Below are 18092 nucleotides of genomic sequence, written 5' to 3' on the forward strand. Positions count from 1 at the left end.
CCCACCCCTCTCATCGGCCCTTCGCCTTCCAGTGAGAGCACCTGCTTCCAGTAACGGTTTTTCCCTCCTAGTAGACTAACTTCCACAGGTGACAGCTATAAACGCTGGCAAAATACAACGTAAAGATACTTGGGAGCAATCAAAAGCAGGCAGACACTGGAGGAGAATCAGCAGTTGGAAAAACGGATTTTTATTTTTTATGGCTCATAGCCTATTTTTTATGGTTCGAGCTTGTGCCATGCAGGGGCAGACAGTCGGGGATAGAACAGCTAAAGGCAGGGCGACAAAATCCATAGTCTTAGCGGCATAGTCTTGAAGGCAGAGTTTGAAGGCATCCACAGCCTCTAAAAGTGGGAAGAAAATCCCCCAAAATTGAAAACCAGAGAGGAAAACTATACACAAACGCTGCAGCTGACCCCTGCAACTTGAACTAACCACACACAGGGAAGGCTCCAAGCAGCCTAACTTAGGCTAAAAGAACTGAGCTGAGATGTGAGCTGCTCTCCTTTGCAGGAGAGACAGTTTGCAGTTTGAGTTCAGCCAATTTAACTGCATAAAAACAAAACCCCCACATTTCTAGGAACAAAATAAAATCCAGAGTCTCTACAATATCTCATTTACATTGTCTAAGGCACAATCCAAAATTACTGTATATACAAAGAAACAGGAAAACATAACCTCTAGTTGGGAGAAAAGACCCAGTCCTAAGATGACCGAGATGTTGCAATTAGCAAAAAAGAATTTTAAGGCAATTATTCAGATGTTTCTTGGGGAAGCAGATATACGGGGCTGAAAGGGAAACCAACGTTGGCGAGTCCTGCTAACCCAGAAGGTATTTTGTTTATGGCCAATGGTTCGGAAGAATTTGAAAAAAAAAAACCCAGGGCAGGAAAGAAAAGGTTCAAGATTAATTAATTCAAACAACTGAGCCTAGAGAAAACAGAGATAATTTAGGGGGCACAGGAGAACTTGAAAAAATTCTAACTAGTGTCCTCAAAGATATTCCAGGATCGACTGAGTTCATAAAACAACAAGAGGCCACTATGCAAAAGGAACAATCAATAAACAGGAAAGTATTCTTGTAAATAAAAAAAGTAATGAATTTGCTGAAGACCAAGAGAGTGTTCCAGAAAATATTGCTTAGAATATAGAGAAATAAGACAAAAAGATGGAAAATACGAAGGAACTCCCCCACCCCCTCCCAGGCTTGGAGGATAGAAGTAGGAAATTCAAGTTCCAGAATGCAATTTTCTTGAGTTGAAAGCACATGAGAACCATACAGGATTAGACAGAAACCAAATACCCATGCCTAAATATATTCCAGTAAAATTTTAGAACTTCAAGGATGAAAAGAATGTCTTAAAAGACTCAGCAATAGGTACATGCATAAATAAATTAAAACAAACAGCAGCAGATCACTTACATTGGAATGAGAATCAGACTAATAGATTTTCATCAGCAATCCTGTGTGCTAGAAGGCACCAGAGTATTGCATTCAAATTCTAGAGGAAAATGACTTTCAACCTGAAAACTTTTATATCTAGGCAATTGACAAGTAAGAGGGCCAAATATAGACATTTTTGGACACAAGAGAGTCAGAAAGCTTCATGCTCATGTATCCTTTAAATATTACTTCAATAAGATGAAAAAAAAGAGGACAGCATGGGTTATAAGAGCTGCAAAGACATGAAATTTCAGAAAATGAAAGTATAAGTATAGCTCACAAAATTCATGCTGGTCACTAGGGGCACAAACACCAGATACTGCGATAGCATTGCCTCTCGTGATTAGAAGTGGCTGGGAACATTTTTTACTTTGTATTTATACTCTTCTGTGTTACCTGCATTTATTTTTGTTCTGAATATAATTACTTATAATAAAAAATTAATGTACCTTTTAAAGGACGCCCCCAAATCTAATAGTACTTAATTTTTAAACATGTTGTCATTTTTTTCTTTTTTAAGTATATTTTATTGATTGTGTTACTAGAGTTGTCCCATTTTTTCTCCCCTTTATCCACCCCCACCCTGACCACCCTCCCTCCAGCAATCCCCACTTTAGTTCATGTCCATGGATCGTACATATACGTTCTTTGGCTTCTCCATTTCCTATACTGCTCTTAACCTCCCTGTCTATTTTATGCCTACCATTTATGTTTCTTATTCCCTGTACATTTCCCTCAATTCTCCCCCCCGCCCCCCTGATAACCCTCCATGCGATCTCCATTTCTCTGATTCTGTTCTTATTCTGGTTGATTGCTTAGTTTGTTTTTGTTTTTGTTTTAGATTCAGTTGTTGATAGTTGTGAGTTTGTTGTCATTTTACTGTTCATAGTTTTGAATTTCTTTCTCTTAGATAAGTCCCTTTAACATTTCATATAATAAGGGCTTGGTGATGATGAACTCCTTTAACTCGACCTTATCTGAGAAGCACTTTATCTGCCCTTCCATTCTAAATGATAGCTTTGCTGGATAGAGCAATCTTGGATGTAGGTCCTTGCCTTTCATGATTTTGAACATTTCTTTCCAGCCCCTTCTTGCCTGCAAGGTTTCTTTTGAGAAATCACCTGACAGTCTTATGGGAACTCCTTGGTAGGTAACTGTGTCCTTTTCTCTTGCTGCTTTTAAGATTCTCTCCTTATCTTTAGTCTTGGGTAATGTAATTATGATGTGCCTTGGTGAGGGCTTCCTTGGGTCCAGCTTCTTTGGGACTCTCTGAGCTTCCTGGACTTGCATGTCTGTTTCACCAGCTTGGGGAAGTTCTCCATTATTTTTTCAAATAAGTTTTCAATTTCTCGCTCTTCCTCTTCTCCTTCTGGCACCTCCATCACTCAGATGTTGGAACATTCAAAGTTGTCTAAGAGTCTCCTAGGCCTCAACTCAATTTTTTTGAATTCTCGTTTCTTCATTCTGTTCTGGCTGAATGTTTATATTTCTTCCTTCAGTTCCAAATTTCAGTCCCAGTTTCTTTCTCTTCACCATTGGTTCCCTGTATACTTTTTTTTTATTTCACTTTGTGAAATAAAGAAGTGAAGCCTTCATTTCTTCCTTTATTTTACATCTGAACTCAATCATTTCTGTGAGCATCCTGATTACCAGTGTTTTGAACTCTGCATCTGATAAGTTGGCTATCTCCTCATCGCTTAGTTCTTTTTCTGGAGTTGTGATCTGTTCTTTAATTTGGGCCATATTTCTTTGTCTTGGTGCTCTTGTTACATTGTAAGAGGTGGAAACTTAGGTATTCACCAGGGCAGGACAACCCACTTCTTGGAGTTGTTGTGCTGTCTGTGGGGGAGGGGTCTGAGAGGGAACAATGCTGCTTGCTCAGCTCTGGCCCCACTTTTAGTCACTTCCCCCACTACGCACAAGCCAGTTCGGCTCTTCTGGTGCTGATTCCCAGGTGGGTGGGTTTGTGTAAATTCTAGGACCCTGTTGGTCCCTCCAGCAGACTCTCCTATGAGACTGGGAGTTTCTTCCATCACCACAATCCCCACAGGTTTTTACAGCCAGAGATTTTGAGACTTTATTTCCTTGCACAGGAACCCTGGGTTGCTCAGTCTGTCTCACTCCCCAGTTATTCCGCCTGGTTTATCCGCATGCAAATGTGGGACCATCTGGTCCACCAGCTGCCACCTTGCCATGTGTCCTCTCTGCCCCAGCTGCCTGTCTCCACCCTTCCTAACAGCCTGGATGAATGTTTCTTCTTTAACTACTTGGTTGTTGGACTTCCATACAGTTTGATTTTCTGGCAGTTCTGGTTGTTTTTTATTTTTAAATGGGTTGTTATCCTTCTTTTGGTTGTGCAAGGAAGCAAAGCGTATCTACCTACACCTCCATCTTGGCCAGAAGTTCAATTTTTTCTTAAAACATTTAATAAGAAGAGGAACTTGTCCATTTAGTTTAGGGTAGTTAAAGAAAAAGTATAGGTTCCTACTTAAAGCAAGTTTAAAAATAAAAATTTCAGAAAAATCTTTTATTGATTCAGCACACATGCAAAAATAAGATATAGATATAAAAATATGACTTTTATGTTTTCACAATAATCTGAAAGTGGATTTTACAAATTATAACAAAGCATACATTCTCGTTGCTTCAGAATGGTCCCTAGTGGTGATGTCTAATACGGTGGCCACTGTCCAATATGGTAGCCACTCTCTGGCTGTTAAGTCTTGGCATGTGCCTGGTCCACACTGAGTGTGCTGTGAGGGTGAAATCCACATCAGATTTCAAATGCCAAGTACAAAAAACTGTAAAATATCTCATAATAATTTTAAAATATTGACTCTATGTTGAAATGATATTTGAGGTATACTAGTGAAATAAATGCTATTATTAGAATTAATTTTATTCTTTCTTTTTACCTTTCGAAATACGGCTGTTATAAAATTTGAAATCCCATATGTGACTCTCACATGTGGCTTGCAGTATTTTTTTATTAGCCCTGGTTGGAAGCACCCAAGTACCCCTTATTGTATGTGTATCCCCTTATTGTTCACATGGGGTTTCTACAAAGAGTTTCAAAAGAGAAACTCACACTTTGACTTTCGCTTACCAAGACATGCCCCTGGCTGTGAAGAAAGAATCAGTGTCAACAGCATTAGAATAAGACAGAAAACAGGAAGTTGGGAGAATAGGGAACTCGATTAGAAGAAATGCCGGTTCTTACATAAAAAGTTTTGCTGGTTGAGTGACCTCCAGTAAAATATTTTCCTCTAATGCATGTACTCTTCTAATCCCACCCATTATTTGTAATCATGTTCTCTTAATATTTTCTGTATGCAATGCCATTCTAGCTAGGAATATTCCACCGACAACTCTTCCTTAGAACTTTCCTACATATACATGGCTGATATTTTTTATGGTAGGGAATGTCCTTACATTGATGTACTAATTATTGCAATATTGTAATTGTGTTCCCTTTACAGTGGTTCAAATGTGGGGGATGCATTTTAGGGCAGAGCTTGTTTCAACCCTAGCAATTGTCTTGCAAACAGTATTTATCTTTGTGTCAAATGGACCTGTCTTTCCTGACCCATCTAAAAAAGTGTCTTTTATCAGCAGAGATACTTTCCGATTGCAGTTGGATGACTAACTTACTTCCTGAGAAATGTCACACTACATTTTGTGCTCTGGGCTTTATCACTGTAGACCATTTGTCACTTTGAATTTTCATTTGTCCTGTGTGAATATGCCATAAAGTATGAAAAACAATAACCTGCCATAGTTCTGTGGAAGGTAAAAGAGACAACTAAGTTGGGAGTGGCGTGAGAGCTTTTTACAGTAATCAAAGATGGTAGAAGGAAGAGAAATGGGGGATGTTAAAAAAAATCTCTCAGAACCAGTAGAAAGTAGAAGTCCTTTTAGCCACTTATCATAAGAAAAAAATGTGAGGTAAAGGTAGTGGAAGCTTTTACTTTTACATTCTATCAACTCTGTATAAGTAGTTGTTGGGACCAAATACCTTAATAATCACATTAGGGATGGACAATGTAGCATCTAGGCCAGTGATTAGCAAATAGTAGGTCTTCCATAGATGTTTGCTGAATGAATGAGAAAATCCATGTCTTACGTTTCTGTTCAGACTTCTGTTTTAAAATCTCATCACTCGTTAGCATGAGACACTGTGGCTTCCTTACTGATATAGTAGCTACTTTATGGAGACAGAAATTTGTCCTTTGTTCTTGCTGCTATAGATGGTTTTCCCTTTCCCAAGCTGGGAACGTAGCCAAATCTTGAATTTTTTTGCCCATGTGCCTCTCGTGTTCCAGCAGAAAGCAGCAGTTGCCAGGCAAGAGAAGGCAAGGCTTTTGATTGCAATAGCCTTGGCTCAGTGGGAATATGTAGAAAATGAGGATGATAGAGGTAAGTGCTTGGAGTTTAACTGGGGGATGCCATGGAATTCCAGGGCAGAGAAAGATTTCTGAGACTAAGAGATGGGGTAGGATTCTGGGGGGCGGGGCTTTGTGCTGGTCAAAAATGCCAGCACTGCTTGTGGGTGTCACCTCTGTAGGGGACTGGACAATGCCATGCTGGTGAACTCCCATTGTGTGGCCTTGGGAGCCAGGGCCCCGAGGTTCTCTGCCTACCTTCAGGACACCACATCATAATAGAAAGTGACCTGATTGGAGACCAGTGTGGACAGTGGCCTAGTGATCCCTTATCTCCCTCTTTCCACCAGGTACATTGTGGGGCCTCTGGTTGAACCTGAGAAGGTGAAGAACCCTACCAATGAGGGAGATTAAATTTCTCACCAAATGCCTGGTCGGAAGCTAATGAAGAATAAAACAGTTAAAAGTAAATTTCAGGCTTACTAAAATGATACCATTCACGAAAGTGCTTTCTTGGACAATGACCAATCCAGAGTACAAAGTAAGAAGGCAAATTGTTCACTGAGCCTAAGAACAATATGCGACTTCTGTGTTCATCTAATCAGGACTTTCGTTTCTGGATTATGAATCCAAGGTTTAAGGTTTTAAAAAATTTGTTCCAACGTGGTGCAGAGCTGAGACAGTCGGTCTTCATCCTTCAGTCTACTTTTCTATCTACCTCACCACTTGAGAAATTCAGATCTATTTGTAGCAATTAAAATCCATTATCATTTCATCATGGCCATGAATAGCCCTTATCAAAGTAAAATCTCTTAACTTTAAAATGAAATAAAGAAATTAGAACTTTAAACATATCCAGCTCTGATATTTGATGTTAAAAAAACCCCATGGGTACATAGATTTCCTAATTACTCCCCATTATAGAAATTGTGGAGAAATGACCTGAGCTACAACTAAAGTAGTTGATATTATGGCTTCTGAGAATTAAAATATCTCTTTCTAAGGTATTTTCAATACAGATATGTGTGTTATGTGTTGGCTATCAAACACCTGGGTTTCTTTTCCAGAGTGTATGTTTGTATTAAACCTATTTAATGGCTGAAAAAAAACAGATTTATTAAACCTTCTAATGGGGTCTTATTTCTTAAGAATCCCCCTATTCTACTTCTAGTCTAATTTCCCTGCATTATCCAGTCTTCTTTGATCTATGTCTTTGCCACACCATGTAACCTTTTGTTCTTTGCAGGCAAAAGGCAGATTGGAGTGTGTCTTCTCATTTCTCTCGGGACACCTGTGCTAGAGAACACAGCTCTCCTTCGCACAGAGCATCTTTCTGGCCCAATGAGAAGCCTGCACTATGATGAGGAGACCTAACTAGGTAGCCTGGGTGTTCATTCATCAGTCAGCCCAGCGGCTGTCCTTGGGGCACTGTGATGGGCAGACTCAAAAGGAAGAGTGTGGGGAGGGTGGTGCCCACATGGTGAAACTGTCCTTTGAATGCTGTGTCACTGAGAGATGCTGCTCCACAGGAGGTTGGCCTGGTGCGTCCGCCCTTCTTCAGCTGTCTGTTCAGATGTTCCCGTAGTAGTCTCTCCGCCAGCAGGGCCCCGAGCGAATGAGTGTAAACAGCAGCACTGCCAGGATACCAGACACCAGGAAAAAGGCAATGGCCAGGGCGATCCCGAGAACTGTGGGAAAATAGGAGGAGCATTAATGTCAAATTAATGGATTAGAAAAATATGAAGATCACCAATCAGTGCTGGTTTCGTCCTACATGGAAATGTCAGTGGCGTTTCTGAAGCAGCCTTGAAATCAGCGTGGTGTGGTGAAAAGAGCACGGGGCTGGGGGCCAGGAGATGACCTAGGGCCTGATTCCAGCCTGACCTTTGACCTCAGGGCTCCACTTCCCCACTGAAAAGGGAGGGCAGCTGACTAAAGTATTTCTAACATCTTCTTCCACGATTAATTTTATGTATTTTTCTATGATTAAAATGATCAATTGTTCTACAGTTAAAAGTATTATTGTTCATGGTCTCAGGGTCAAAGGAATTTCTGAATACTCGAGTGCGATCACTAATTGGTTCTAAAAGACATGGAATATCATCTTTCAGTCTTTGAATTTGATTTTTGGTAAATATTCTTTAAAGACGAAACTTTAAGCGCATGTTGACTATCACAAGCATTTTTTAGGACAACTGTGTGCTATTGCTAATCTGTACCTTTATTTACACACATCCCTTTGACGGCTGACTGGTCAGGATACAGATATAGGGGGTCATTTTAAATGAGATGCTATTTATTATTTCCCCTGGAAAGTTACCGCCTACCCCCCCCACACACATACCCTAGTCCACTATAGTATAGGCATCCTAAATATCAGCTTGTACCATCTCTAAATGTATGTCTGATTTTCACTGTAAAAACATGCGACTGCTCCTTGGCGTAGGCACTGGGAGGGCTAGCATCTCTCTGGTCCCGGCAGCTCTGTCTGCGGAGCCCTGCAGAGTCAACTGCTCCATGGAGCACAGTTGAAAATCTCTTCTTTAGCCTAACTTTATCACTGTAGAGATGACAAAAATGAGACATGGAGAGATGAGATAATGTGGCTAAGGTAAAGCAGATAATTGAATTTGGGTTGGAATCCATGGGATCTTATCAGTTGTATAGTTTTAAGAGCCATCTATTCACTAAAGACTTCAAATTTAAATTTTTCCCAGACTCAAGACTCATGTATCCAACTGTGTCCTCGACTTACTCCCTTGGACATCTAACAGGCATTCTAAAACTGAACTCCCAACCCCTGAGCACCCCTACCCCCCTTCACCCTGCCAAGTCTGATCCTCCTGCAGCCTCCCTCCTTCAGGGGATGGAAACTTCCTCCTTCCAGTGTCTCAGCCCAGAACTCCTGCGGTCTTCCTTGACTCCTCTCTTTGTCTCACATCCTGTACCCAGTCTGTCAGGAAATCCTGCTGGTCCTATCAGAAACTATATCTGGGAACCAGTGATTTCTCCCCTTCTCTGCCACGACCCTGCTTTGAACCACCATCATCTTTTGCCAGGGTTACTACAATGCCCTCCTGACTTGCTCCCTAGCTTCTCTCCCTTCTTCCCTACAACCAGTCTATTTTTAACACAGCAGCCAAGTGACTTCCAGTCAAATCAAGTCACTCCTCTACTTAAAGTCTGCTGGTCTCACTTGGAGTGAAAGCCCGAGTCTTGATGGTAACAGTTCATGAGACTCTTCGTCACTTGGCTTTATTAACCTCTTGGATTTCCTCTGCTACCCCTCTCCTTTCACGTATTCTCTTTAGGCCGCACAGGCCTTCCTGTTGATCCTCAGACCTGCCAGGCGCACTCCCCCTTACCGCCTTTATTGCTGCCACTGTCTGGATGCTCTTCTCACGCATCTCTGCATCAGGCAACTGCATCACCTGCCTCGCCCAGATCTCATCTTCTCGTGAAGGGCTTTCATTTAAAAGTGCCACCTATGTGCCCTACCCCCACACCCATTTCCAGCCTGGTGCTTGAGATCTTCCCCTTCTAAAGTACTTATTTATAATGTTCATTGTTTGTTATCTATCCTCCTTTCTCTCTAACAGAATGTAAGCTTCACAAAGGCAGGGACTTTTGTCTTTTTGTTCATGAGTGTATCCCAAGCACGTAGCACAGCACCTGCCCCAGAGAAGGCGCTGGGTAAATATTTGTGGAATGAATTAATTGTCTGGAACACCTGGGCTCCCAACTCTTAGTCCAGTGCTTTCCGCATGATGTCAGGATGCCTCTTAGCATCACGCGAAGGTGAGTGTTAATAAAATTAGATCCTGTAGTTGGGTGCTATTAGCAGTGAGGATGGAGTTAATGCAATGTTGGAGGGGACTAGATGGAGTTGAGGAAGGGAGAAAAGGACTAAATGGAAATGAGGGAGGAAGACAGAGACTAAGAGAATGTTGATGACTGACTTTCTGTATTTGGAAACTATTTTCAGTGATTTTTTTGTGGCCATGTTCTCATGGTGGTTCCATGGAACATGATTTCCCTCTCTGCTTCCTTATGCCTTCCTAGGCAGGCAGTGAACACACAGCATGTGCCATGCCTGCTCTGTGATAGGCTCTGGGGTTCCATGATCCCTGCTCTTGAGGGGATTTAGTACCTTGTGGGAGAATCAGGTGGATGATTATGAGATAGTGCGAGGAATAGTAAGATAGGGATGTGGAAGATATACCACTGGAGGAGAGAGGACATTGCAATCAACACAAAGTATTGTATTTGGAAGAGAAAGAGTTTAGAAAGTCTTCTGAGAAAAATGGTGAGGTTTGAGCTGGCCTGTGAGCTAAGTTAGATTTTGCCAGGAGACAGAATGGGTAGCACAAGAGCAGGTTCGGTAAGCAACGAGCCCTTGCGCGTGACTGGAGGAGAGGTGATGGTGAGGTGAGACCAGAGACGTAGGTTGAGGTCCAGGGTTTAGAAGTTGTGGTTTGCCATGGGGCAAATGGAAATCATCAACTATTACACGTGGATATGACGTGGCCCAATTTATGTTAACAGAGAAAACAAAAAAAACGTACAAACCCAAAACTGTGGGAAAAGATGGGATGATGGAGACACCATATACCTGACTGAGAGATGTTAAAATGCCTTTGATGAGACACTGAGTTATGGCCCTGAGAAAGCAGATGAGGGAATTCAAGAGATACCTCTGAAGTTGGGTTGACAGGCTCTGTGATGAACTAAATATACTGGTAGAGAAGTTGTGGATTCTACCTTTTGTGAATGAGGAGATGACTAGGCTGTGAATTGAGATGAGAAGCACATTAAAAAGGATCAGTTTGGAGTAGAGGAGATAAATTTCGCTTTACATGCAGGATTGAAATAGATTATTATCCTGGTAGGCAGCTGGAGAAAACAGCTCTAGAATTCCATATGTAGAGGTGGAAATAAGGACTCTAGATGTAGGAGATGGGGGCCTGGGTAGTACTGGCTTCTGCTGAGTGTGGAACGAGAGAAACAAGGATGGGACCCTGGCACGTGATCATGTAGGAGGTTGGTGGAAGGTGTCAATCCAAGAGAAACTAAACAAGGAGTCTGGGAGCAAAGAGGACTTGAGAGATTCTCTTTCTCTCTCTCGTTCATTTTTAAAATTATAGGTTCCTTATATCGTAAAGGATTTGGTGAGTTTGACAGAGCAATGTTCTAGAATGCTGAAAAGAGAGTGTGACTAACTATATCCCCCTGCAAAGAGGCCTAGTGCAGGTAATGACTGAGAAGATGTCCTTCAACAAAGAAACACATGAGGGCTGCTCACGGCGTGTGAATTGGGACTACTTTTTGAAAACAATTGTGGCAATATACGTCAAGAGCCTCTTCCTCTTGCCATTAATCCCCAAGTCCCACGTACTAGATCTATTTCCCCCCTTTGAGTACGTCTCCTTTTCTCCTTCACTCACCTTGGCTTATTGCAACAGCCTCCCAACTGTTCTCCCCACCCCCAAAGCCACCCCTCTCCTATCTGGTCTCCTTTCTGACGCCAAAGAGGTCCTTCTAAAGGCAAGAAGCCAGTCACACCCTGTGTCTCCTGCCTGAACCCTTTAATGACCAGAGTTGCTCTACCTGACCTATGAGTCACTTAATGCCCCTCCAGCCTCTTGGTATTCTCACCAGATATACTTTTTCCATTTTCTAAAGTGCCCCCTGCTCTCAGCGGCACGGCTTTTTCCACATTTTCTCTCTTTTGTCTGTAACGTTCTCCTCTCTCATCTTCATTCACCTGGTTAATTCCGTCTTTCCTTTAGTTTTCGGTGTGAACATTCCCCCCATTGAGAAGCCTTCTCGGGCCTCTTAGACCTAGGCTAACGGCCTCTGTACGGCCTTTATTATAGCACTCACTGTAGGTGACAGTGAGGGCTTGTTTAATTCTGTCTTCTGCTCCTCCCTGCCTGCTTCTCCCGTCCCTGCCAGTCTACAAGCTTGTCTTGCTGCTGTTTCCTCAGCAAACTTAATGCCTGCTCCATAGGTACATACTGAGTACATAATAGGTGGTCAGTGTAGATCTATTGCTTGTTAAATATTCATGTACTCGGACCCACTAATCCTATTTTGGGGAATTTGTCCTAAGGAAATGGTCCGCCAGACACTGTGGGATGGAAAGGGACTGTGAAATAATGGATATGTGGTGTTAGAAAGAGTTAGGCTTGAACCCTGGCCCTACCACCTGTGGAATGTCATTTTCTGAGGCTCAGTACTCTTTTCTGCAGAGTGGGGGCGTGTGAGGTTGACGGGGAAAGGAAAAGAGCTGCTGGATTAGGCGCTGATGGCTTTCAAAAAGGAAGTTTCAAAAACATGAAGGAAGGATGAACACCATTTCACAGAATAGTTCAGGAGTGAAAGAGATATGAGAAGGTAGAGGCCGAGCATGTAAACCACTAGTCTGAGAATGTTTGGACTGAAGAGGGTGAGAGGGAGCAGACAATGGAGGGCACACTCTGGTGAGAGATTTGGGCATGTTCATCATAGGAGGGAGGGAGCCTCTTCCTATGGAACAGAGTGAAGCCAACTGAGAGATGCATTGAGGACCAAGGAGACTGAGGGGCTGGGACCATATGCACAAGGAAAGGAGTTAGGCTGCTCAGGGAGGAACAGGTTTCCCTGCAGACAGCAGTAAAGGCAGGTTAAAGCCACTGAGATACTGTATTCTGCCGTGTATATTGCGCACCCATGTTTTTGGCCCAAACTTTCAGAAAAAATACCTTTCGTTTTAATTTTTAAATCCAATTATGTATTTATTTATATTTAGATACTTATTTTTTATATTATAAAGGAATTTGAGCACTTATTTTTGAACATATGATGGTACAAGAAACTTTATGTAACAAATAAGTACAAAACACAAGAGCAGATACAAGGCGTTTTAGGTACTACCCATGTACAACACACATCCTTATTTTTCCCTCAAAAATGTGGGCAAAGATGTGTGCATTATACACAGCAAAATACGGTATTTTGTGCCACTGACAGGACAACTTAAAAGGGTTTTCAGTGGATTATACTGGTCTTCTTAGGACATCTCATGAGAATTAAAGAAGCCTCCCAACTGTTCTAATTCCATCTAATTCCATAAAATGGAATTAGAAATTTCAGAAAAATGATGACGCCTTTCTGTAGAAAACAGGAAAGAGTCCACTAAGGATGAATACATTTACCAAGTAGGGTTGAAAGATCCAGCTAAGGCTGGAATAGAAGTCTCAACATTCATAGTCAGAAATGGTAACAATGGCTTAAGCTTCACTCAGCAGGTCAGAATGGAGAAGCGGTGTGTTTGGTTTGGTCTAGGGTGGATATTGGCATGGTGGGTAGGGTATGAGATGGAGCATTGTTATGACTTCTGAACTGCCTTCGTTGAGGACAGGAGTGGAAGTGGGGAGTGAGTTGGCGTATACCAAAGCAAGTTCCCAATGCCTTTTATGAATGATGAGAGGTGTCTTGGGAAACTGATGAGAATGGCAACAAGGATGAGAAAAAAAACTCAATCGGATGGGCTCATTTCAGAGGTGGGCAGGGTGCTGGGTTGGGGTACCATTGAACAGGCCTCTAAACAGCAATGGGGGAATGAGAATGCCAAGGCAACTATGCTGAGAACAGAGATCAAGTAACACAGACGTCTTGATACATATACACATATCATCCATGCCTGCACCTTTATAGTGCGGTTGTGTTTGAGGCTCGTTCATAGCTTCTCTCCCTTATTTATGGAACAACTGAATTCAGGCTTCTGACATCTGAGTTCAGCCATGTGGAAGTCAGGCTAGGTATGGAGAGCTGAGCATTTATTCAGTTAGCAAACATTGGTTGAAGGGACCAGGTTCTTGGCATTGTTGACTGCCTGGAGGTTCGAGGAGTAAAAAGGTACGGGTCCCACCTTGAAGGCTCGTGGTTGACACTTGGGCATGTGTATTATGTGCTGTAGTTTCTCAACTTCACAAGGCGTGTTAGGGAAAATGGGAACTGCCCACCTTAAACCTCCTTCCTATGAAATCACTGGGGTGTGCGAGAGGCAACCACACATTGATGTTTCTCTCCCTCTCTTTCTCCCTCCCTTCCCCTCTCTAAAAATAAATAAATAAAGTCTTTAAAAGGAAGAATTAACTGGAGTTGGAGATTGGGGTACTGCTAGGGAAGAAAGTCTGATTGTGTAGTAAAATTTTGGAATTAAATAAATAAGCACTTTCTAAAAAAAGAATTTTATTATTTTTAAGTAACACAGTATGGAAGTTAGACTTTATCATGAATTTTCTAACAAAGGCTCTGGTTAATTTAATTGATATGAGAATTAAATTAATTGGTCTACCAGCTGACAACACTGCCTTCAGGTATGAGTAGGATTTCATGGCTGGAGATGCCCTAAGGTACAGGGTTGCCAGCTGTTCTCTTTATCTAGAATACGTCTAATTTAATGGTTTTGTCCTGCTTCCTGTGTTGGCTTTCTCAGAACACCCTAAATATCCTTAATTTGGCCTTTTAAGACATAAATTATAAAAATTCAGCAGTTAGATCTATTAATTAATTATCTGGGTACCCTGTATGTCTATTTGCTAAATTTGGTGGCCCTACTAAGGAGTCATCCAACCCCAACAACCTCCCATGATTCACCCTGCTCTACAGTCTGTATTGAGGCAAGTGACCCTCAGCCCAGTGGACACTTTCAGTCCCAGAAATCCCCTGACGTGAACACAATCTGTCTCCCTGAAATGTTCACCTGCTGCCCTTAGCATCACTGCGTGAGACTGTGTACAACCAATGCAATCCATCTTACTTAAGTAAGTTCAGTATCAAATTCACGCTGATGAAGACCACCTCACGTCACAGACTCTTAACAAGCTTTCTATGAGCTAAAATCAGTTGTGTGCTGGTCACTGGGTCTAAGAAGGTGAAGGAATCAGTCAAAGAACACGTATGAAGGACCCACGGACCTGGCTTATGGTGTGGGGACTGACTACAGAAGTGGAGGGAGAGCTGGGTGGAGGGGGTGAAGAGGGAAAATTGGGACAACTGTGAAAGCATAACAATAAAACACTAAAAAAAAACCCATCAAGAAACAACACAGTGATTTGTGGCATACGCTGACTTCTGTGGTGAAAATACTCCAGCCGTGACAAAACGAAGTTGTTGAACTCAGAGGTGGTGAGCAACGCACACATTCATTCCACCATTGATCTGTCTGAGCTGGTGGCTCCAGCCCACCAGTCCCTGAGTTTTCCTTTTTATTCCCGTATTCTGCTGCCTAATTCTATTTCACTCTATAGGAATCTTGAATTGTTGATAGTGGTGTTTTGAGGAAAAGATTTCCACAAACACAATACAGGCAGATTTGATAAGAGGTGACAGATTAGCTGTGGAGGATGAAGGAGAGGGGGGCGGGGTCAAAACTACCTCCCAGGTTACTGGATACTGCAGCTAATTAGGATGGAATCTGCTATGGCTGGGTAGCTCCCTTGGTTAGAGAGCATCATCCCAATCCGTCCAGGCTGTGGGTTTGATCCCCAGTCCGGGCACATACAAGAATCAACCAGTGAATGCACAAATAAGCGGAACAACAAATCTCTCTCTCTCTCTCTCTCTCTCTCTCTCTCTGTAGGCTCAGGGAGGAAAGGTAACTAATTTTACACACACACACACACACACACACACACACACACACACACTCATGAGCACCAATCCATGCCAGGTGCTGAGGACAGATACAGCAGAGAACACAATGGCTAGAATCCTTGCTCTTGTGGAGGTGAAATTTTATCTCCTTAGAACTGGCCTCTTGAAGGAAACCTGTGGGGACCTCTTTGAACCCTGAATCTTCTGCACAGTAAGTCCCCTATCCTTTCCAGCTTCCAGCCACGAGGGCGTTGGACATGCCCTTCAAGTACCTTGCACCCCTCCATTAGACACCTCCATCCAAACTGACTTCAGATGGGTCAGTTGTCACCTCCTGCAGGAAGCCTTCTCTGACACTCCTACCTCTGGCCCTCCAAACCCAGGTAGCTCTTGTTCCCATAGCAACCCTTGTAGTCCTGAAACACAAACCCCTTATTCTGTATACTATGTACCTCTTTACTTCCTACTACATTGTAAATTGCTCAAGGATTTTTTTTTTGAAGCAAGTGTTATCTTAAATAGATGAAATAGAGCCATCCATCAGCTTAGCCTTTCTCCAAAGTAGTAAACTCCAAACTAAACACGATTTCAATGTAAAATGTTAATTTAAGCCAGGCAAATCATTTTACTTTATATATTTTTCCTCCTGTTACATTAAAATAAAACCTCAAAACAAAAAAGAGTCCCTAAAATCTGTCCTCCAGGAATTGTATTATAATTAAACACACACACTTTTGAAAATTCATTATAAAAAAGTAATGGTGTTGAGCTTCCTAATAATGCCTTTATTCACTATTTTACATTTGACTCACTTCTGGAGGAAAGTTACATGCATGGAGGAGAAAGAATAATTGGACGATGGCCACGAGGCCAAATACTTACTTGGGAAAGAAAGAACACAAATAAACATGTCAATCAACGTCTCACGTCCAGTCACCCCATGGTCACCCGGGGGAGGGAATGGCTTTGCTCTGGACTCTGGCACCCCGAAGAAACCATGTCTAGAAACCACCTCCTCTTTAGCCATAATGGTAACGTTGTTCCCTAGATGTAGTACATCCGCCACGTGGCAAATCTACAGGGCTCTAACGAGCTGTCATTTGAACATGATTTCTCCCTATCCAGTGAGCAGTTTCAGCGGGACCTGTGAGTGCTCAGGTTTTCTGAAGATACCGGGGCCCAAGCCTTATGCATTGCTGTTGTCTTCAGAACAGATGTCACAGCCACACTTTCAACATTTCGGCAAGTTTTGGCCTTGGAGGCGTTCAGGACATTTGGACATTTCTAATTTTGTTCCAGTGTGAATGTGTCACCATGCTTCCTCTCTGAAACCAGCTCCACACTCAATATCTCTCGCCATTGGAGCTTCCAGAGCAGCTCCACTCACACAGGGCTCTCGTCTCCAATGTGTTGTGCCTCATTGTCTCTTTCTCATCCAATTATTTATTTGCAATGATGTACGTATGCCAAGAGCCACTGTATGTATTACGTACAGCAAAGTTTTCTGGAAAGTTTGCTTTTGGTATCTTCCAAAGTAACATGAGTTTTCCAAGGCCAAAGGATACAAAGAGGTGTTTATTTTTCAGCTCTGTCACCCAAAGCATTTTAACAGAAACTTTAAAATATAGGGTCAATTTCCTGGTGTAGAAGATTTCTCCACATCTCTCTAGTGTATCTCATTTCTTTGCTTCTTGTGAGAAGGCTGGAAGTAATGGGTAAGTTGGTTCTTTGCCCATTAGCCTAGGATTAAAGTCTTTCCATCTTGGCTCTCACTGAGGGTGTGGATTTTGTTTGAAATCTGTTCCACTTCAGACACTTAAAGAACAGCCTCCTTCAATTCTGCTAAAGCATCTTGAAATCTTTAAACAACACAAGGTGTGGCCAACCATGTAACTCATGGCAGCCCCATGAGCTTTGATTGAAGTTTTATCTCTGATTATGTTTGGCCTCGATGCCCTTTTATATTAACACTGAAAAAAATCAAGTCAAGGTTTATGGCAAGTAGGGGCAGGGCCAGGTAGGGATGTTGAAGTTGCCTGAAATAGGGGTCCCCGAAGCATACAATTATCTCCCCAAAACTATTTCTTTCAGATCTGGGGAGAATGGCCAGGCTGTATTCTCAAAGCACCACCCACCCTAAGAAACGGTGCTGTGCCCTCTCCGCAGGGCTCCACACGCAACCTAATTCAAAACATCCTCAGTACCTTCGTGTTTGTTCGTGATTCTACACTCCGCGGACCAGTCCTGGGGGATCACAGAGGCAACGAGCTCAGTGAACTTCATCAGAGGACAGCTCGGGGAGCAGCCGGGCAGCGTGAGGGGATATGGCTCGTGGTGCGTCTCGTTCCGATAGTACATCTCTACGAAGTACTCCCTGGTGGGGGGAAGTAGAGGACCGAGCTCTGTTAGTTCTGTGTGGTTGAATTGCCACTAAGTTTCCTTCTAGTTGGCCTGTAACACATCAGCTGAGGGACTGGTAGAAGAATTTGTGGGAATGTGCAGATTTTAACCAATTTAGGGGTGGGAATGGGGAGACTGGGGCAGGAGGGGCAGATCTGGAGGGTAAAGCATTGGGGGGGGCTGGTGTGTTAGATGACCAGGGGCAGAGGAGGTGGGGACCAGGG

At 42.6% G+C, this 18092-nt stretch overlaps 1 protein-coding gene across 1 annotated transcript in view; it reads right to left on the reverse strand.

Moving 5' to 3' along the window:
- Positions 1 to 3956: 3956 nt before the first annotated feature.
- The window catches only part of ACP3 (acid phosphatase 3), a 42376-nt gene continuing 28240 nt past the window's right edge, over positions 3957 to 18092 (reverse strand). Inside the window, exons 10-11 of the mRNA XM_024565718.3 lie at positions 17673 to 17842; positions 3957 to 7514 (exon numbers count right to left, since the gene is read on the reverse strand). Of these exons, the coding sequence (XP_024421486.2) occupies positions 7396 to 7514; positions 17673 to 17842 (289 nt within the window). The 3' untranslated portion in view covers positions 3957 to 7395. The remainder of the gene's footprint in view (positions 7515 to 17672; positions 17843 to 18092) is intronic.

The sequence above is a fragment of the Desmodus rotundus genome, chromosome 8 (genome assembly GCF_022682495.2).
Source record: "Desmodus rotundus isolate HL8 chromosome 8, HLdesRot8A.1, whole genome shotgun sequence".
Classification (NCBI taxonomy): domain Eukaryota; kingdom Metazoa; phylum Chordata; class Mammalia; order Chiroptera; family Phyllostomidae; genus Desmodus; species Desmodus rotundus.